Source organism: Saccostrea echinata, unplaced genomic scaffold, assembly GCF_033153115.1.
Source record: "Saccostrea echinata isolate AGI-Se365-2 ecotype Australia unplaced genomic scaffold, CSIRO_AGI_Sech_v1 ptg000001l, whole genome shotgun sequence".
NCBI lineage: Eukaryota > Metazoa > Mollusca > Bivalvia > Ostreida > Ostreidae > Saccostrea > Saccostrea echinata.
The window spans coordinates 24496167-24518902 of record NW_026889750.1 but is presented as its reverse complement, the minus strand read 5'-3'; the positions used below and the strand labels follow the sequence as shown (position 1 = coordinate 24518902).

At 33.0% G+C, this 22736-nt stretch overlaps 2 protein-coding genes across 2 annotated transcripts in view; one reads left to right on the top strand and one right to left on the bottom strand.

Moving 5' to 3' along the window:
- On the bottom strand, positions 1 to 17236 carry LOC133181249 (uncharacterized). The gene is made up of 9 exons (XM_061315787.1): positions 17164 to 17236; positions 13213 to 13257; positions 9289 to 9351; positions 7539 to 7628; positions 4449 to 4520; positions 4199 to 4354; positions 2864 to 3030; positions 2495 to 2620; positions 1 to 108 (listed from the first exon to the last, which is right to left on the bottom strand). The coding sequence occupies exons 1-9, from the start codon at positions 17234 to 17236 to the stop codon at positions 1 to 3; spliced, it is 900 nt and encodes a 299-aa protein (XP_061171771.1).
- The window catches only part of LOC133181239 (UNC5C-like protein), a 21722-nt gene continuing 15895 nt past the window's right edge, over positions 16910 to 22736 (top strand). Inside the window, exon 1 of the mRNA XM_061315777.1 lies at positions 16910 to 16939. The gene's annotated coding sequence lies outside the window, so the exon portion shown is untranslated. The remainder of the gene's footprint in view (positions 16940 to 22736) is intronic.

Sequence of the window (22736 nt, the reverse complement as noted above, 5' to 3'; positions counted from 1 at the left end):
TCACCAGTCTATAGTGTAGTAGTTATTAGCGTTCTCACGTCCTTGGTTTCCAGGGCCGGCATGAACATTAAATATTAGAGGACCGTGTCCACAAACCTGAATAGACATCTGTTAAGTGAAAGTGAAAGACCTTTAAAGTCTGATAAGATGTTCTAGAATTTTACTCCCATATATACATGTAAAGCACACTAACAGTAAAACTGTTAATTTACGATGAAATGACCTTCAACTGAGAGTACATGTATATGATATGAACTTCCATGCTCCACATGTCAGATGACAAATACTTGGTAATCTGATTATCATGATTGGGAACTTAGAAATCTTGCAATTCGAAAAAAAAACAGCAAAGCTTCAATATTTGAATATTCACTTCTATGTAAAGATATCATAATGTTATACACTCTGATTTTAAAATGTTTTTTAAAATTTGTATGAAGCCCACTGCCGAAGGCAAGAAAATAAACTCTAAAATTGCCAATATATTGTTATATTTACATTAGTGTAATTTCTATTGGAAATCTACAACATTCAGTTCCCTATAGCACACGCGAAACCTTGTCACAGCGCGGTAGAATACACGGTAGGAACTAAATACACTTTAATACACTAGGAATACCAAAATGTATATTGTTTGGACTCAATTTAATTAAAAACGATTACTCTATTAAATTGTCGTAAAAATATAAAAATTGTACGTTTCAAAATTAATTTGTTATTTTTTCCCTCGCCATGTTCATTTGCCTTTTTAACTCACTACGTCAAAACGGCTCTTCAGGCTTCTAAAATTTAGGCGCCAGCTGGCGCCTTATTAAAAGAATTTAGTTGCCAATGCAAATTTTTAGTCGCCAGGTAATATTTTTAAGGCGCCAACTTTAAAAGTTAATAGTAATCAATATAGGGACCCATTATGTGACTAAGAAAACACGACATGTACATTGCTAAAAATAATTTCCTTTTCTTTTAAATTTCTTTTAGCTTTTTCAGAAAAAAATGTTAAAAATGTTAAAATTTCCAGAATTCGACGATCGTCAAGTCAGTTTAAAATGGTCGCCAATTTGGCGACTTATGGAAAACTTTTTTGCGCCAATCAAAAATTTTAGGCGCCAATTAGAGCCCTGCTCAAACATGTACGTCTATTAACCACATCAGTTGTGAAAGGTGCTAAATAATTATTTATAACAAAAATGAATAAAATTAACATTTATGAAGAAAGAAAATAAGGGAATGTAAATATAAGCATTGAATTCTTATTTTTGAATGTCGTCGGTCGTATAACAGCACTTGTCCGTGCTGACAAATTATGATACCGCGCGTTTACTTAGCGCGGTATTCAAATTGTCGGCACGGCCAAGTGCTGTTATACGACCGACGACATCCAAAAATAAGAATTTAATGCTTAATTTAAAGAATATAGCGTCCTTACAGTATGGCTTGAAAGTTTCTCGTAAACATTGTTTTTTCTTGAAAATCTAATATCAAGAGAGTAGAGGTTTGCCGAGTTTTCGGTGCATTCGAACCTCGGTTTAAAGGCCGCTTTTAATTAACAATAGTAACTTTCATTCATACCTCAACACGATATATCCCAGCGAACTTGAAATAAGACAGCACTTAGCCAGCCACATGTTTCATATTTGGAAATTTTACTGACTATAGACGATAAAGGCCAACTAACAACTAAATTAGTGACAAACAAGATGACTTCAGCTTTTCCATCGTCAACTTTCATTATTTGTGTAGTACTATTCCGCACCACCTGCATATGGTGTTTACGTCTCCCAACTAATCTGATCCTCAAGAGCATGCTCTGAGTACTATCAATTTCTAAACCGAGACAAACTGCTGATAGATAAGTTGATGTTACAGGGATTTCAACAATTTTGTTTAAATTCAACATTTCGTAAATTCTATGGTCATTATATTGACCTAGTTAACAAATAAAACCTAACATTAGGTGGTATTTTGACTGACATGTTTCATACCAACTGTTAGGTCTTTGTTTTTATACTAAATTTGACTACGGAATGTTCCGTCTACCTGATCAATACTATATTGGTCACGGCGGGTGTGACCGGTCAACAGGAGAATGCTTTCTCCACCTAGGCACCTGATCCCACCTCAGCAATTTCCGGGGATCCGTGTTTCATACCCTCTTCACAAATTTGTATTGTTTGTAGATTTTTTGAGATCGATCAGTGTTAGTTATCTTCACCCTTTTCATTGTAAGACCTTGGATATTCACAATTCACTTGTTTGGAGTAGACCTGATCTCTGTTTTAAAATGATTATCGTTTTCTTTCAAGTCATGTTTGGGCAAGTTATGGAACATGTTAGGGAATACCACATACATGTATCTGCAGAAGTGCAGTATCTCTATTGCATGGTCATTAAAAGGAGATGCTGCTAAGCATTGGCGTAAATTCGAACTGAGCTCAAATAAAAACGAACAAGGAAAGCAAGAAACAACAATTTTAAAACAAATTGTAAATGATACCTGGAATCCGTCCGAAGTACATTTGATAAAAACTCCTGACATTGCAGACCCATCCATAGGATACATCCCAAAAACAAATGTAGATATTGGTGTGTACTTAGGAATTCTTGGACAATTCTGCATAACCTGTTAGAATTTTGGATACAAGGCATTTATATGATCTTATGAATCGTTTAAGTAAGGATGTAAAGTGTGGATATGTTTCAGACAACATGAAGAGTAAATGCAAATTACACTCTTTATGATCTTTTTCATGTCATTGGAATTGATGAGTGCTTGAATAAAATTGGATTAGAACCACTTTGCTATTTGACTTGGAAAGGTGTAAATTTATTTCAGCTCCAAAAAATCTTATAAAGGTAAACTTGCATTGTATCCTTTCGACCAGGTAGCTGGGTCAGCTGCATGACACGTTTTTAGTACCAGAGCCTCTGACTGGCTGTGGGTTCCGTCAGTACACAAACCGGCTTTTGTGTTCACCACTGTTTTTCCAATTGCCACAGTTTGCACAAATTCTAATCCGTTACATGTATGGGCTTAAGCATAAAAATCCATTAATTTCATCTATTGAACCAAGTAGTGTGTAAATGGTGATAAAATTGTACATATACAGATTTCATTAAGTTAAATTTAACTACATATTTTAAAATACTTTACGTTTCCTGAATCTCAAAAAGAAATTTCTTATTTTAGAGTGTTTGTTTGCCAAACATTTGATTTTACATTTGTTCTTGGTAAAATAAATCCAGTAATAGAAAGCCTAACAGGCTACATGTGATAAAGGAAAAATGAACCGAGTGGAATAATTACAGAAAAAATAAAAGGCTTTAATTAAGTATCATTCATCAGAGTGGTGCCAATGAGAACATTTTTTGAAAATAAAAATCGTCAAGCGATTTACTCCCAGAAAAAAAATGTTTAAAAGACAACAAAGTATTGATGAATAGATTGATTGATTGTATTTTTATTGTTTAACGCCGAGTCGGCAATATTTCAGCCACATTTCGGCGGATAATTAAGTTTATTTGACCGGTATTTGAAAGGTTTTGGATTTCTCTGGAGGCCTCCAGTAAGCCTACTCTTTTTCGAAGTCCAGAGAAACGATCTTTTACGTGCCAAGGGGGTTGTAATCCTTGACACGGGGCACCATTTAACGTTCCATCCGACGGACTATTACATGTGTATAACTTAAATAGAGAAAAGACGTGAAAAACAGTGTTCAATGAATGAAAAATATTCATTCAACATCATTCATATTTTATGGCCTAAAGAATCTTAAATCGACTACATATTAAGCTATACATAAAATTGACGTTTCTTTCTTTTCTTTCTTTTTTTTTGGGGGGGGGGGGGTATAAGTGAAGAATATTCTAGCTGTATAAAATACATGTAATATCAAAGCTTCTGAGCAGCCCAACATACTTTTAGATTATCTCTTCTTGGAAAAAAGACGAAGCCCAAACATGGATCCCCTTTAACGGAAAGATACTTTTAGCCAGTTCAATATTAATCCCATGGCACTGAAAATGCTAACGTCAAAAGACAAATATCAAATTCCTTTCCGTAAAACAAAAAACTACACAAAACTTACCAGGGCCTTCAATTCTGATGGAGATTAAGCATTCTTGTTTTCTCGGGAACCTATTACACCGACCTCATCTGAAATCCTTTGCATAACTACCGTAACAGTAAGGATTAACTTACAGACGTTCAGAGGTGGGACAGTGGTGGTTGTAGGTGCCGTGGTGGTGGTGAATGGTACCTTGGTTGTTGTAATTGGGGCAGGAGTGGTGGTGGTTGTATGATGTGGTGCGTGTGTGATAGGAGTAGTTTTCCCAAGATGTGGCAAGCCAAGAATCTCTTCAAGATAATTTTAGTACAATAAACAATTATAGTTGATAAAAATCTAATTTTAAAATATATTAAACATCAACAGTGAAATATTTTGAATTACCTTCAATCCTGTAGAGAATTTCCGAAACACATTCATTGTTTAGATTATCCATGTCATGTACGAGGTGCTCCACTATATGTGTACAACAAAGACAGTGTATATGTTTGCTATAGTGTTAACTAATTAACAATGAAATCTCAAAATACAGAAATATTTTCATTTAATCGAGAATTTACTTTAAGGATACGTGATATACTTACACGTGTATCTGAAAATTTTATACTTAAGCACTTACTTTCTTTTCGTAGATGGTCTATTTCATGTTTTCGGTGGTCATCATGACCGCGACGTTTTTGGAGCACCTCCCCTTCGAGACAGAAACAGAGACATTTTTAAATGTTTTTTTGCTAGTAAGATGACAATCATGAGTGTTAACTGATAAAGATAAATTTATGAAATTGTTAAAAATTCATGCAAATTTATAACGCGGTATACGTTATAATGCTATAGGATATAATTGTTTCTTCGCCAAACGGTCAAAATTTTTATCGTAAAGGGGATATGCGTATTTCGGGGAAAACACATCAATATTATTTATCCCTCTTATTATGAAGGCGTTTCTGTGCACCAACATCCAGTAAATATAAAATATGACAATGAACTATAATACTTAAAGGAATAGATTCTTCCTTAACGGTAGAAAGTAAAATAGAAATGTACGATTAAAGGTGTGTTGTGTTTCATCTCTAACTGACTTCGGCCAGGTGTGTTAAAGCACACCTCTAGAAGACTATGTTCAAAGGGTATGTTGTGTTATACTTCTAGAAAACTACATGTACGTCAAATGTGTTGTGCTTTACCTCAGGAAGACTGCATTAAGGGGACGACCATTTGATTCTGAACAGGATTGGGGCTGGCAAATTTATTCCGAGTCAGATTATTTATTTTATTAACACGTAAATAGTAGACAGACGGACGCTGGGTAAAATGATCCCTAAGTGTCGCTCTGCTCTGCACGCGTTGCTAGTTAAGTATGTGTTGAGCTTCACCTCTAGTAGACTGTAAAGCCTTATGTTGTGCTGCACCTCTAGAAATAATATATCAAAGGTGTTTTGTCCTACACCTATAGGAAACTACATCAGATATGCGTGGTGCTACACCTCTAGAAAACTACGTAAAATATGTGTTTTGCTTCACCTCTAGAAAACGACATCAAAGATTTGTTATGCTACACCTTCTGAAAACTAGGTCAAAAATGTGTTGAGTCTCACCATTTGGAAAACTTCGTCAAAGGTGTGTTGTGCTATACCTCTAAAAGACTACATCAAAGATGTGTTGTGTTACCTATCTAGAAAACTACGTAAAAGGTGTGTTTTGCTACACCTCTAGAAACTTCATCAAAAATGTATTGTACACCACCTCTAAGAAAACTACATGAAAGATGTGTTGTGCTACTCCTCTAGAAAACTACGTAAAAGGTGTGCTTTGCTACACTTCAAGAAAGTAACATCAAAAATGTGTTGTTCTACGTACATGTTCTAGAAAATGAAAGAAAAAGTGAGCAAGCTCACATACCCCACGCTCCCCCAAAACTCGACAATGGAACACATAATGAATGGCACAGTGCATTTTAAATACACAGTATAATTCAAAAAGGGGCATTACTTGCAAAAAATCATCACACCAAAACTTCTTGCCTATAAGGACATTCAAATCTTTGTATGTTACAAATTTAATTGGGCTGAAGTTTCTAGATAATCAAAATTTCTTGGTAATATACAAATCTATACATTATGTCTGAAATACCTACGAAGTTTCAGGAAATTCAGTGCAGGAGTTATGCTGACAAACTGTTAGTTAAATTCCTCAGTAATTTCGATTTGTTAATGAGTGTAAGTCCATGTCCAACATCATGACAATTTACACATTTAAATAAATGATGGAAACAAAATTATGATGTAGTCATATGAATTTGTTTATATACTGTACTTATGAAATTATTTAAGGCAAAGCACCAATTTGAAGTGGGGGGGGGGGGGGGGGGTGAGAACTATCCAAGATTTTGTGTGTGTGTGTGTGTGTGTTAAATCATTGATATTTTGATCTCAAAATCAATAGGGGTCTTTTAAGGTCATAAATATTTCACATAAAATTTCATTACAAAAGCTGATTCCAGTGGATTTCCTTATTACGTAGCTGGAAAGTTTCTTCAAATATAGGCAAAACTCTTAATACAAAAATAATGGAATCGGAATTTCCTGAAAATATGCACATCTACACACTGTGTACTAAATATCTGCAAAGTTTAACCAAATTCTGTGCAGCGGTTTAAGAGGAGTTGCACTAACAAACTGTTCATCTCTATATTCAAGATATGGCCAAAAATCTTAGTTCAAAAGTTTCGAAATTCCCAGAAAAATAATGGAATCGGAATTTCCTGGTAATATGCACATCTACACACTGTGTACTAAATATCTGCATAGTTTGACCAAATTCTCTGCAGCGGTTTATGAGGAGTTGCGCTGACAAACTGTTCATCTCTATATTCAAGATATGGCCAAAAATCTAAGTTGAAAACTGCTGAAATTCCCAGAAAAAATAAAGGAATCGGAATTTCCTGGTAATATGCACATCTACACACTGTGTACTAAATATCTGCAAAGTTTGACCAAATTCTCTGCAGTGGTTTAAGAGGAGTTGCGCTGAAAAACTGTTCATCTCCATATATTCAAGATATGGCCAAAAATCTAAGTTGAAAACTGCCGAAATTCCCAGAAAAAATAAAGGAATCGGAATTTCCTGGTAATATGCACATCTACACACTGTGTACTAAATATCTGCATAGTTTGACCAAATTCTCTGCAGCGGTTTATGAGGAGTTGCGCTGACAAACTGTTCATCTCTATATTCAAGATATGGCCAAAAATCTAAGTTGAAAAGTGCCGAAATTCCCGTTTCTTCAATGAATTTCAATATGAATATGAAAGTATGGATGGATTTAAAGCACAACTTTGTGATAAATATATGCTTTAGAAAATAAATAAGCTTTTACTTATTTCTATAGCATATTTTTTATGTCCTTAGGCCCATTATATCAAATCATGCCATACAAAATAAAGTTGTGAAGTATATCGTTTCATGAATACTTACGTCCGTGGTGATGTGGATGCTCGTGAAAGTGATGGGGGTGCCGTCCTAGGTCAACCATGTACATGTCGGGATATATATAGTGTTCTACAACTAAGTTACCCAGATTCTAATGTTAAAAGGCTATTCTATTACCTCATTTAAAACTTTAGCATAAAATTTAAAAGTTGATCTTTGTTTCTCAAAAGAAATGTAAATAGTAAATATAGTAACTATAAATTTCTTTACTTAGCACAAGAACATAAAAATGCTCATTAAGTATTGCACAGCCTTAATGTTTGCAGCAAATTTGAACGTACTTCTGGTTTGGTGAGTATTACAGTATTACCACATTTTTTAAAAATTGTTCTGGTTGTAGCATTAATTCAGAGGGTTTTTTCCCGCATACCAATTAAAATTTTGGGAAGGGGGGGGGGCGCTTTCGTAACATCATGAAGTATTGACTGTAACCTATGGAATCCTGATAATCCACGTAGCTAACTATCGCAGTCGCACCATCGAGCATCGACTATAGGGTCAATGGCGCGATGACGAGGAAGCGATGATGCGATAGGTCGATGACAATGACGCGACGGTGCCATATGTAGTGCGAGGACGACGATGCGATGGCGCGACATTGCGATGACGATGGAGCGATAGTGAATTACTGGATCCTGATTCCATAATAAACAGAACAAAAGGAGTTGGGAAATCCAGAAACTAATTGGTAGGGTTCGAACTCAAAATTATGTTCTTAAAGCATGCCAGTGCATTCTCTATCTGGACAACAGGAACATGTATCATTCAGTACAATGAATTGAAATCTCTTACAGCACTTTTCTTTGTAATTCTACCTTTCAGTAGATGCCAAATTTAAAACACTCGCTCAAACAAAGAATTTTGACGTTCATATATTTTAAACTTGTATCTGTAATTTTATTTATTTATTCCACTACACCTATCAAATACCTTGGACTTTCAGTAGGCGGTGATATGCTAATATTTAATTTTACGTCACACCAAACATTCAAAGAATGACATAGATTGTAACTGCACAAGCGTTAGCAAAGGAAATACGCGTAAATTTCACCAAGTTTAGTTGGTGTAAACACTGTTTCCTACGATCAAAAGGTTAGGCTTACGTCATTTCGTTGTTAGTAACACTTGAAAGTCCAAGATATCGGTAGAAATGAAGAAAAAATATGATTTCCCTACTTTTGCAACTAAAAGCATGAAGGAAAAAACAATTTTTCCTCGGACGACAGATGAATGAAAAATTCTTTTTGTATCTTTTTTTTAAAATAACAAGTTGTTTATTCCAATAATGCCATACCGTAAACATACTGAACGTCAATATTGCATTTACCTTCCCAAGAGCATCTGTTTTCAACGAGAGCAAGACAATGTTCATAGAGAAATATATTTCCATTTTGAGAGTTCATAAAAGTATATGACTTGAAACTTTAAATTGTATGTACTTGATGAAGCGTATGTGTGTATCAAGTCATATCCTCATGACTTTTGAAACTAAAATAACTTATTTTTACATTTCAGCTATTCATTTCACATTCAAACGGCCCATTTCAAATTGTCTGTGGTTTATTTACCCCATTTTAACGTACATAAGTTGTAGTTCATGAAATTGTGAAGTTATATTTCTTTAAAGTAAGAAATTATATTGAGAAATCACATGTTAAATGAACATTTTTATCTACGTATGTTTTCTCTTTATAATCAAATTTAGATGACTTTTTATATTAAACCTTGTACATACCTGTTTGCAGGAGATTTAGGTCAGGGTGATGTCTGAAATAGTCCTCTACTTTGTGGATTATTTCTGCAAAAAGGGTGATTTATATTAAGAAGAGTTTTATTACTATTAAAAAAAATATACTTCGATGATATAAATTAATGTTGGTTTAAGTTTGTGAACTGTTATGAAACAGATTCATCAAATTGGTAAAAAAGGTGTAATTAGGGCCCAGCTCCGCGGGTGCACTATAGAGATCAGTCTGTCGTCCGTCTGTTTGTCCGATTTATATGACAAGTGCATATTTTCTCTCCCCTTGACCCGGTCCGACTCTAAACTTCACCCATAGATTGCCTGTGGGTAGTGGGTGTGCAAAGACCTTAAACCAAGTTTTTAGATCAAGGTCAGAAATGAAAAAGCTCTTAGTGTAAAATCCTTGTCCGAAGTAATTTACTCTCCCCTTGGCCAAGTTTGTCTCATACTTCACCCAAAGAGTGTCCTTGGTTAGAGGGTATACAGTGATCTTGAACCAATTTTCTGGTTGAAAGGTCAAGGTTATAAAATCTTGCTGCGTAAAAAATCCTAGTTCGGATCGGAACATATTTTCTCTCCTCTTGGCCCAGTCGAGGTCAAACATCATCCATAGAGTGTCCTTGGGCAGAGGGTGAGCAGTGACCTTTACCAAATTTTCCTTAGCTACAGCATATTTTCTTTCTCCTTGGCCCTACCTCGCTCAAACTCGCCTATTGCATGGATAGAGAGCGTGCAATGACCTTGAACTTATTTTCTGGTTCAAAGTCAAGGTTGAAAAACAACTTCTGCAGAAAATCCTTATCTGGAGCATATTTTCTCTTTCCTTTGCCCAGTCAGGCAACTGATTAGGGTATGCAGTGACCTTGAACCAATTTTCTAGATCAGAGGTTAAGACTGAAAAAAATATATATATAAAACATTGTCCGAAGCATATTCTCTCTCCCCTTGGCTCAGTTTGGCTAATACTTCACCCATAGAGCGCTTGTGGTACATGTATAAAGGTATGCAAGGGCCTTGAATCAAATTTCTTGACGAAAGATCAAGGTTAGAACTCTAAAATCTTGTCTAGGTCATATTTTTCTCCTCTTTGTCCTGCCTGGCTCAAACTTCACCAATAAGAGTGCCCATAGATGTGCAGTTTTCTAGGTTAGTGTTCAAGGTTGTATCAAATCTCGTTAAAATTCTTTTCTTGGGAATGTTTGTCCCATTGGTCCCATCTTACTCGACCTTCATCTAAAGAGTGCCCTTGGATAAAGGGACTTTATTGTTTTTTAATGTTTTTTGCTAAAATGGGGTCATTTGAGATGGTCACCATCTCGATGATGACTAGTAATTTTTGAAACCAAACAATCCTGAATTTTATTTAAAAAAAAAAACTTTTAAAAAAATCTTATTTTAATTTATTTCATTTAAGACGTCAATGAAGTCGTCAAAATATATTTATAGGGAATGATGTGAGTTGGATACATTTGAAGCCCGCATTTTTTTTATGGTAGACTTGACGATCTTCCAAACACTCCATACCCAAGTGAAGGTTTTAACGAGTAATTCTTTACGTACGTAAAAAATAAAGTTTACATGAAACGGACAACTTCAGTCTAAACCATGCGCCATAGATGATGACGAAACAGCGCCATGTAAAAGCGCAGAATATGCGGAAAGGGGGATGCTAAGGCCGCAGAACATTAACTGGAAAAATTAGAAATACGCAGCTCACGTCATTTCCATCTGTTACAGTCAAAATGCTTAATGATAGACAATGAAATGGGCGGGTACAATTCGACACGAACGTCCGAGAAAACATTGGATTGAAATTCTAGTTTGAAATTCATCTTTAATCCACCTGAGCTGTTTTTCAAACCTAATGTGCGAATGCGTGATCCAAAAGACAAATAATTTCAATTCCCAGACACAGGCACTTGGGGTATGGACCCCCCCCCCTTTCCATTTTTTTTTCTTTTTAAATCTGGGATCTAGTCACCTTTTTCCTATTTTTGTATTCTAATATGCACTATATGTTATCAATAATGTAACTCTTTTGTCTCTATGAGCTGTTTTTAAATATATCGTTTTCGACTGATACATAAAAAGAGAGAAGGCTTGCAACTCTTTTCTCATCGTCTGCCTCACCTCGCTTAAACTTCGCTGAATTATTTATCGAAAGAATATTAAGAAAACATGGAATATGCATACATCAATAAATTCGTTATACATTCTTCTTCCTTTTCATATTTCCATTTAATATTTATGTGCCCCCGATTTGTAAATATTTCGATTAAATCATCCGCATCTAGGGTAAATTTTGTTGATGTGCGCCAGCTGGGACGGAAGTGCCCGGTATTTTCGGGTATCATCATTACGTGTAATGTCATTCGGAACATTAAATGCGAGAAGGAATAAATCCCGAATTTTCTCTTCATATAACATGTAACGGTAAGTTCTGTGAATTACAAGATAACTTTAACTAGCAAATTCTAATGGATGAAGATTAACTTTTAACAGACGACCTAGACAACCAAATTTCACAATATTGTTATTACAAAGCCTGGAATTTTTTTTAATGCAGAACATTTATAAAGTTAGAGTTACCGTTATTGCACTTCCGTCCCAGCTGATAAATAAACAAAATTTACCCTAGATGCGGGTGATTTAATCAAAATATTTACAAATCGGGGGCACGTAAAAATTAAATGGAAATATGAAAAGGAAGAAGAATGTATAACGAATTTATTGATGTATGCATATTCCATGTTTTCTTATTCTTTCGATAAATAATCCGGCGAAGTTTAAGCGAGGTGAGGCAGACGATGAGAAAAGAGTTGCAAGCCTTCTCTCTTTTTATGTATCAGTCGAAAACGATATATTTAAAAACAGCTTATAGAGACAAAAGAGTTACATTATTGATAACATACAGTACATATTAGAATATAAAAATAGGAAAAAGGTGACTCGACCCCAGATTTAAAAAGAAAAAAAATGGAAAAGGGGGGGGGTCCATACCCCAAGTGCCTGTGTTCCCAGATACATGTTGTTTGAAATTCATATTTATATGAGTTTTTTAGCCTATAATTTTAAGGACACGTAAAAGGAATAGAAGACAGAGAATATTTAACAGGGGACGGCCATTTGATTCTAGAAGGGGGGATGTCAAAAATTGTCGAGTCAGATCATGCCTTCACATGACAGAATATATTAATTTCTAGGATAACAAGAGCTTTTTTTTCTTCTACTTTTGTCTTCACTAAAATGTTTGACAAACAAAAGCAGAGAGGGATTGTCCAAACTACATGTAAAAGAAAACTTTCTTATTAATTTCCAAGGTCGTTTTTCTCCATGCAGTACCTTGTTTTTATATAAACATTGATCTTTGCATTTTGTTTTTAGAAATAACGTGTACGGAACATCGTTTCAGATTTAGTATGACATCGTGCAGCATAGAAAAAAAAACCCACTAAATCTTCGATTTTATGTTAATTCATTTATGGTTAAATTCGCGACTTTTACAAATAAGAAAACTTTAAATTGCTTTGTTTATAATTGTATTATTTCCTTCTCAAAAAGCATCACATGGAAAAGTCTGAAACAGTTTACTATTAATAATTTTATAGAAATAACTTAATTTTTATGCCTATGATAATGACCTGGACACATTGTTTCATACCAGTCTAGGCCATCTCTCGCTAATCATGCAAGTAGATTTCATATGTTGACTTTCAGGTCAATACTCCTGTAAAGGTATACACACGTTTTATGACACAGAATTCCAAGAGTGTCATTAACAACAAATATTACTTGTCATATTCCATAAACACTACATACACATTCACATTGGTATACTTTATGTACAGCTGTACATGTATATATAGTACTTATTTATGAAAACTTCTTCCGTGCAAAATGCTAATATATACTTACCATTCCTTTTGTGGGGGTCATTGCAATGTTGACAACTCACAACAGCTGAAATAAAAAAAGTTTTTTTTTCCAGACACAACCATGTAGAGACCCTACGCCTGGGATATGAAAATACAATTTCCCCGACCAATACAAGAAAATCTTGTATGATTTTCACTTTTTTTCCTTGGAAGTGTTATATGTAGGAGTCGTGAAATCAGATATGGAAGTTAAATGTTTCTTTGGCATTTCCAACCTTGAGAATAATTATAGGTAGCTCGAAGACGTTTTCAATTGGTGAATGCATTTTTTACAAACACGATAAAAATGTAATATTCTGACTCAAAAAGCAGCTTTTTTTGTGTTCTCTAATCTGAACTTAATATGTGACACTAAGTATGATTTTCATATATACGAGGGTTATTCGAAAAGTTCGTGGACTACCGTCGTAACTTTTTTACTTAACGTCATATTATATCCATTATATCCAAATTTGGAAGAAATTTTTCAACAGTAAATTCAAATGATGTATATTAAAAAAATATAAAATATCATGGTTTATTTCAAACTTATTTAGGCCTTAAAAAATGCGAAAATCGGATCACGTAGCCGGTCAAAATTTTGTAATTTACAATCAAGACACTAAATAATGTCTGAAGTCATATCTTCTGTAAAATGACACAAAAACGGAAAAATTCTACACTTTCAAATTAAGAATTGTTTCATCGTTTCTTCCAAATTATAATTATGACATGATATTTTGCTTCGTTTAAAAGAAATCAATTTCAGAAGATAGGTAGTCCTCATTGAAAAATGCAAAAAAGATGACGTCGTAGAACGTCACGGAGCAGCAGTTAACCATACAATTTTTTTGTTGTACATGTACTCTGGAAAACTCCAGGAAAAAAAAACTCTGAAAATCCCGGAGGAAGTGGGAAATATGTTAAAAGCGAGCCATGCATGTGTGTGTACATTGTACAAGCGGTATTTGAATGATTGATTGATTATTATTGTTTTACGCCGAGTCGGCAGTATTTTAGCCATATTTCGGCGGTATGAATTTAAATATTGTAGAAATAAGCACCGCTTCATACCTTTACTTTTTTCTTTTGAATCTTTTGCTGAAAACCAATGTTGGGGAGTTTAAAAAGAACGTGAAATTTATAGCAGAGGGTCATTACTCTTAAGCTTCATCGACAGTCTGATAAGAGAGATAACTCTAATTGGGATAAATTGGAATAAAAGAGTATTATTCTTTTATCATATTTTCAAGTGAAAAGACCATTTATTTCTGTTCAATTTTGTCCTGCAAGGTATGCTTAAATTATTTGCATTTTAATTACAATTTGGATTTTTTTTTTTTTGAAAATCATAAGCGTTAAAGAAAATATTTATGTGAGTGACCAAAGGGATAATGAAGTGTAAGCTCTAACCGTTGATACTGGATGGGATGTAAAATTTATGCGGTATGTATTAAAGAAAGTCACTCTTCGATTTGTTTTCCCCCCACTGTGATCAGAAAGTAATGAGAAAAAAAAACCATGAACTCTTCAAGTTTCGTTTAAAATTAAACACAAAATTGCTCTTTTTCAAGGGACCAATTACTGAATGTTCGAACTAACATAAAAAAGGGTACCTTTCATTTCAATATATATCAATGAAAATACGGTTTACTTGCCCAAAAATGCAGTAATCCACAGAAATGATATCATCCTGGCACACTTTGTAAGGACAGAATGATAAGGCTGAATAATATAGTGTACATATACGTGTCTTCGGTCACGTGATTATCATTTAAATTTTCATTTTACTGTCTCGTTGACAAAAAGCACACAGTATGTATACATGTAGCTAAAGAGTATTTGTATATGAAAACATATGTAAAACTATTCATTGAAGAATATTAATCATCCAAAGAGAACCCATCTTAATATAAAATGTAGCGAAGATAGAAAGTTTTTTTTTTAGCTACAACCATTAAAGAATGAATTTAATAGCTACATGTAACCATAGTATATACTGTATATATAACCTGGGTTGAGGCAGTTTACGGTTTATAAACTGCAAAGCGAAAACGGTTCCAACCCAGGTTATACAAGGTAATAGCATATAAATTATTTTTTTATATCCAATGAAATGCTGCATTATTACCAGAATTAAATTCAAAGTATACAAGTACTAGTATTTTGGGTATTATATATTACCAGTAACTAAATATGATTGATGTGCTGTCGATTTCTAATACGTTTCATGACAATACCAAGTATAACACTATAAATGCAGAATCTGTAAAGCGGAGATCATGGGGATCCATCCAAGATGGCAAACATAGTGCCCCCCCCCCCCCCCCGAAAAATCACGAAATACATTTTGTGGTCTTTACTGCCTTTTTGTTTGCTTGTCAGAAAACCTATGCGACAGAAATTGGACGTTTTATCAATTAACAATAGTTATTTCCATTCATACGTCAACTCAATATATCCCAGTAGACACTGGTCTACCACATCTGTTCCATATTTGGATGTTTTACTAACTATAGACGATTACGCCAACTACATGTAATAACGAAACTTATGGCAAACGGGATTTCAGCTTTTCCATCGTCAACTTCCCTTATTTTTATATTAATATTCCATCATCGCCTGCATATGGTGTTTGTCTCCAAACTGATTCGATACGTAAGAGCACGTATGGATTTTTAAACCGAGACAAGCTACTGACAAATAAGTTGATGTTACAAGGATTTTAACAATCTCGTTTAAAGTCAGCGTTTTGCGAATTCTATGGTCATTATAATGACCTTGTTTGTAAATACAGCCTATCGTTGGATCATATTTTGTCTGACGTGTTTCATACCAGTTGCTGGGCCTTTGTTTTTATACTAAATGTGACTAAAGGGTACTCCGTATACCTGATCAATACAAAGGTCTCACGGTGGGTGTGACCGCGGTCGAAAGGGGTTGCTTTCTCCTCCTAGGTACCGAATCCCACGTCTGGTGTTTCCAGGGTCCGTGATTTTACCCGTATTTCGTTTTGTTCACTGGATTTATGAGATTTGCTATTCCTTATCACTACAACCGAGAAAAAAGTCCCAAATGCGTTTTTGATATAGAATCCAGTAAAAACCAATTTGCCTCATCTGATTGGAAATTTTAAAAAAATGTTGCTAAAATAATTTACATTTCAATTTTTTAAATTCATTTACAGAGTTACTGTATCATTTAGTTTTTAGATAACAATTTTTATTATGAATGTGTTAATTTTTTTTACGGAGGACTTCGTGAAATAATCTATTCTCGCTCGCTCAAAGGGAAGTAAATCGAGTAGCTTTTGCTCGTATGTTTTACAAATACGTAGTAAAAGGACTTACCGTTCATAACAGTAGGTATCTTTAATGCTTATACGTGTAATTATCGTACGTAGAGATGTTTCTTTTCAAACAAAATGAGATTTTGCAATTATTTTTCTCTAAATTGTATCTTGAAAACCTCTATTAACATTTAATTCGTTACTCTTCGTGAAACAGTGTTTACATAATACAATACTGTCAAGAGGGAATTCCAGCCTTTCTTTTACTGGTTTATCACTTGACCGTACCAGGTAGGAAGGTTAAAAATAGAATTTTGATAAAATTTCAAAGCCCGGAAGTAAAATTACTATTGGACAATCTCTGTGTTAGCTGTTCATTCATGATAAAAATGATTCTGTATAAATGAACTTTTAAGAGTAAACGGATAGAAACTTCAAGGTAAGAAGTTCTACACGAGTTACTTGATTGAGATACATTGTTTAAACAATGCATTAAATTCTGAAATAACTTGATTCGGTAGATACTTGTTGAAAAAAAAATCGATATTGTCTTTATTTATAAACCCACAAAATATTGGTTAAGAAAGTAACGAAATTTGTTCTGTTCACTCGCATTCATGAAACAATTTTTGAAAAAAAAGAACTAAGGAAGAAAAAGAATACCTTCGAAACGTATTTTTAAATGTATATTATCTTGAAGTCTCATTTGTTCTATTGGTGGGACACCAGGCTCCATGATCAGAAACTTAGTATTGACTTAAGTCAATATTTCAAATTGATCTAATCATTAAAATATTGAATAACAGAAGTCAACAACTTTATGAAGATTTCATTAGTATTGAAATATCAATATAAATTATGCACCATTTGACAATTCAGTGATATAGGGAATTCTTATTTTTGTTGAAGGGTCTACTTTCAGGATCAGGAAACATACCTGTAGTTCTGATGAAATAAAAAAAATGTATGTTTTGAAGTAGTCAAACTGTTCAAAATAAAAATTGTTAGTTTGCATCACCAGGATGTTGTTTACAGATTACACATTTTGAGTTCAGATTAGAGTAAAAAATAAATCTTATTTGCATTTTTGCTTGATGATCCCTTGGCCTAGATGCGTGTATCTTCCGTTTTAGTTCGTACTAGTATACTATCTATAACCGTCTGTCTGTCTAGTTGTTTGTCTGTCTGTAAATAATTTCATTCATTAAGCTACCCTTCTAACTGTATCGATCTGATTTGAAAAAAGGGAAAATAAAACCACACACACAGCAGAATGAAGCTTCCAGAATGAAGCGTCAAATGTAAACGCGAACTTAAATATGCATGATCTTGATCTTTGTTTTCTACTTTACCTTTTAAAATATCAATTTCAGTGTTTTTACCGATTTTAAAAATAGAATCATTCTTTTCTCCGCAGGGTTACTCGGGTTATATATAAACGATGTCTTTGTCTGTTTTAAATGAAGAGAGGTATTACTTTACACATAAAATCTAGAAGGGAAATACCAGTTATCTCTCACATCTATAACTAATTTTAATCCAAATTTAAATAATAAAAAAAAAAAATAAAACTCCAAAGCAAAATTTAAAGCCTAAAAAATATAGTCACTTTTTTTTCTTCTTACCTATTTTTTTTTTAAATAACATATTGAATATATTTACCTGTATCTTAAATTAAAACTACAGAATATCCTGATCACTAATATAGAAAATAATGACCCTAAGAATAGTACGTTATAGTTGCCGTAAAAACGTCGCATGAAACAAATGTCTTTGATTAACCATGAACAGCTACCTACAATATTAAATATTCTAGATCATACATCGGCCACTTATCCTGAATTCAAATTTATAGATTCCCCTTTTTCAGAAAACTGTTAATCAAAAATCTTATTAAATGTGATGAAAACCGTATGTTTCCTCTATACAAAAAAAAAACGAGAACATGGTTATACGAGATATACATTTCATATAGTTGTACTTATATTTGATCAAGTTTTAGATCATATGAAAACTGTCCCAGATAAAAACCAAACTCTTGACGAACGTTAAACATGCAGCCCAGTTATCACTCCCTGAACCATATAAACTGGCGCATTCTTTTCCTACCTAGACAGCAATGTATATTACAATCTTAAGGATCATCTTGAACGTTGGGCTTATCCTCTGTTAGTGATGTTTACAAATGTTTAAAGACAGAAAAGTAAAATGTTTAAACACATGATCATATATAGAAAATCATCTTTTCGTGCTTTGAATAAAAGTCATTGCGCTGCTTCTGAAGGGCAGTTATTGCCAATTAAGAAAATAATTATTCCAAGAACCACAAATGCAAGTAAAAGTACTTTATTTTTATTTTAACATATCCCCCTACCAAATACGAAAAATACTATGCACATGTAATTTCGAAAAAATAACATGACAACTACTTCTTTTAGAAACATACTGAACATGGATGCAGTGTTCTGATATTTACTTGTTAAACATCTTGATTAAATAGTGATTTAGAGCTAAAATCATTATAATTTAATAATTTATTATTACCAATTCAGAACAGCAGAACACTGCTTGCATTTAGTATGCTTCTAAAGAAATCATTTCTAATAAAATATTTAAAAGCCATCTTGCACTTAAAAATATTTGGCACGTATGATCACGTGTTTTCTTGAGACTATGCATACATGTAAGAAGGCCTTCATCCTGCAAACGGAAACCAATTACTAATTAATTATTTGGTAGCCGTGGATTTCTGTTTCCATGCCAACCTGTCATGGAAAAATGAATACAAGTAAGCACATATATAGAATTTATGTGGGGAATCCACTTGAAATGAATCTTGGGTACAATTGGAATATTTGTTTTAAAAAGTGAAATATTAAAAGGTAATTATTTTAATAGTTTCATACTACAATTAAAGGAAGGACACAACTAAAAAGGCATCAAGCAGCTGAAAAAAAAATCCTAAAATGTAATCAGAACAATCAATTAATAATTTCCTGACAAGTTGCCATATTAACAGGGCTGTATGCTATGATTTATGTATTGAACAGTTTCATTATCTCTCAAACTCTAACAAACGCGAATATTTTCAAAATCTATTTATTTGGTGTAATTAGACAAATAGTAATTTGTGATGAAAGGAAAAATAATATTTGGGAGAAAAATTGTTTCTTTAGGCTTGACCATGAAAAAATAATTCTATATGCGCGACCATGGAGATTATATTTCTATCTGCGCGACCATAGAGATAAGATTTCTATAGGCGCGCGACCATGGAGATAAGATTTCAGATATTCAGAAGAATCATGCAGTTTTTGCTATAGGGAACTATATATCATTTCATCTCTGATTTTTATTTGAAATGTACTTACATGTTAACTATGCCAAATTGTCATAATTTATTCTAAAACTTTATAATTGAATTGAAAGGCATTAAAATTCAGCTTGGTTTCTATAGTCACTAAGCAGTAAAAGTAATAACTATAAAAAATTTCAACAATTTGTAGTTATTAGGTTGGATGGAAAACTAGTAAAATGATTAGAAATTAGTAGGGATGTCAATTTTGTCAATAGCTCATATTCGAATATTCAATGAAAGTATTCGAATATATTCGAATATTCGATAAAATAAATGAAATCTGTTTTATTTCAAATGTACATCATCTTACTGTCATGGCAGGTTTTGCGACGGTATTTGGAAGTAAAATTGGATGCATGTCTTTGTAGGTATACAATAAGGAATTCAACATTTGATATATAATTGATTTAAGTGTACACAATCGACATATAATTTTAGCAAATGATATCTATGCAGGCTCAAACTGACGAACCAGTCGTCTAACCAGGGGCAAGATTGTTGTTTACTCTTCAGATTTAAATTAATTAATTACAATTATCTGCTTAATATGAGATATAATCTTTGATACAATGTTTTGAAATTATCACTTTGTTTTGAAAGAACACTTCCATAGACAATTTTCCTAGGTCATTAATTTCCCGATAATGATTTTAAAATTTAGGAATATATTCAACCCGAGATAATCAAGTAATTGATGCATTATTCTGAAATTGAGCCCTTTACAATATTACAGGCTGATTCTACCAAAGATGTAATTCAATGATCAATAAAATTTATTTTCATAACTACATTCTTCACGTCTCTTACACATTCGAGAAGGGTTTTATTTCGTCGTCCTCGATTCTAGTTCCGATCACATTAAACTATTGAAAGTACTTTTTGTATTATAAATTAATAATTCTTGTTTATTTCTTTTATACCTTACTCAGAATGAAATAATTTAGAAGATCTATAAGATAAGAAAGTAGTGAAAGAAATCGAGTGATCGCTAGTAAGTATAATTGGGATAATTCCAGCACTGTTCTAATTTAATTTATTATCTCTTTTTGTGAAATCTGAACAACACCGAATATTCGAATCCTAAATTCATATTCGAATATTAACTCATCGAATGAATATTCGAATGTTCGAATATTCGTTAACATCCCTAGAAATTACCATTTAAAAATACTGGGGATTTTCCAAGATAGATATCTATTCAAGGAAAATTCAAGGAAACAAATGAAATGATACCTGCAATAAAAATGATTGTTCATCCTACTGCCAAAGCAACGCTTTACATTTGTGCCTTTATTCTCATTTTCCCTAGATTTTAAAGATTTATTTTTTTTATCTTTACTTTTTATATTTTCTTTATTACTAGACACCAATAGGTACCCCTTAATAATATAAAGCAATACATAATTTCATAAAGCAATACTAATTTTTGATGCTAGCCACAAAAATACTAAAACATATTATTTTTCTATTGAATTTCTTTTGATGATGTCATGTCATGGGAAACAATGGTATTATTATAATTATTTAACCTACAATAACTCATAAGGTAATTATATATCGTTGGTGTGTACTATCAAATGTAAATAATAAAAGGATCCGGAAAAAAATCAACGAAAATTGACAATGTAAAACCATGAATTTTCACCTTTTTTGTATTTTACTACTAATGCTGCAAAATATTTGGGTTTGATTTCAAAAATATAAGAAAAAATTGATTTTGAAAAGAAAAAAATTTAAGAACGCTTGCCATGGCAGCAAATGATCTATTTATCCAAAATTTCTCATAATTATTTCGTTAAGAAGTCTTGTTGAGTTATGAAACGTTTAAAGGAAAACCCCATGCGTGCCACACCCTGAAATAAAAGTTCAAATCCTTATAGATAAAGGCTCTAAAAGTATCATGCTTCAAAAAAGTGTGATATCAGCAGATGTCACTGAAATATATTTGACCTTGCCTTCTTTTACAGGATGCTCAATTATAAGGATAATTCATCATTAAGTATCTTGCAAGAATGAGTTATCCTTGTTTGATATCCTACAAATCATAATGACACAACAGTGCAGAAAAATAAAATGGATGTCATTCTGTCTTGTGTCGCTGTTTAAGAGACTTCAACAATGCTCTCAGTGCGGTGTTATACTGGGAAGTGATTGTTGTATAAATTGTAAAACTCTTGAACTTCTTTTGACACAAAACACGACATTCGGAGACCTGTTCTCCTTTAAGGCTATGAATTAGATAAAGACTGTAAATTCAAAACATAAAACATGTTGTTGAGAGGGGACTGTAATAATTTTATAGCAAGATTTCTCTGTTACTACTCCCTGAATGAAGAAAGAAAAATACGAGTCTCTTATCAGAAAATACATAACTCATAGCCTGGCAAACACATATTTTTACTTAAGAATTGCCTATTCATTGGTCGATTATTTAGTTAAAGTATTCATACATTAGACTTGTTGGTACAACATTAATACCCCTGTCGTCCATAATCAAGTTAAAACTACTTCAAAATACAATTTTCATTGATATGAATTCATAAATAAAACTCGATATAATCTTCTCTTGAGACCCCATCCAATATTAACAGAATATACTGTAATCTTTATATATTAAAAAAATTCAAAGAAAAAAAAAAATTAATTAAAAAAAAACAAACAATTTTTTAAATGAAAAATTCTAACTCGTAGTAAAAAGCCACTTCTGTAACGTATATATATGTACTAAATTCCAAAAGTATTTCTTTTTAACAAAGTTATGGCCCAAACAGACCTCTCATACTTTCTTGAACTTTTTAACCTTGACATTATGAAATGAATATTGACCTTCAGCCAAGTTCACTATACAATTCTATTAACATGTTTGAACGACTTATAT

Coding starts and splice junctions, on each gene's coding strand:
- LOC133181249 (XM_061315787.1), bottom strand. CDS start 17,236: ATGGAGCCTGGTGTCCCACCAATAGAACAAATGAGACTTCAAGATAAT. Junction 7,629..9,288: donor CCTAAATCTCCTGCAAACAG/GTATGTACAAGG, acceptor TGGGTAACTTAG/TTGTAGAACACTATATATAT. Junction 4,355..4,448: donor AATTCTCTACAGGATTGAAG/GTAATTCAAAAT, acceptor ATTATCTTGAAG/AGATTCTTGGCTTGCCACAT.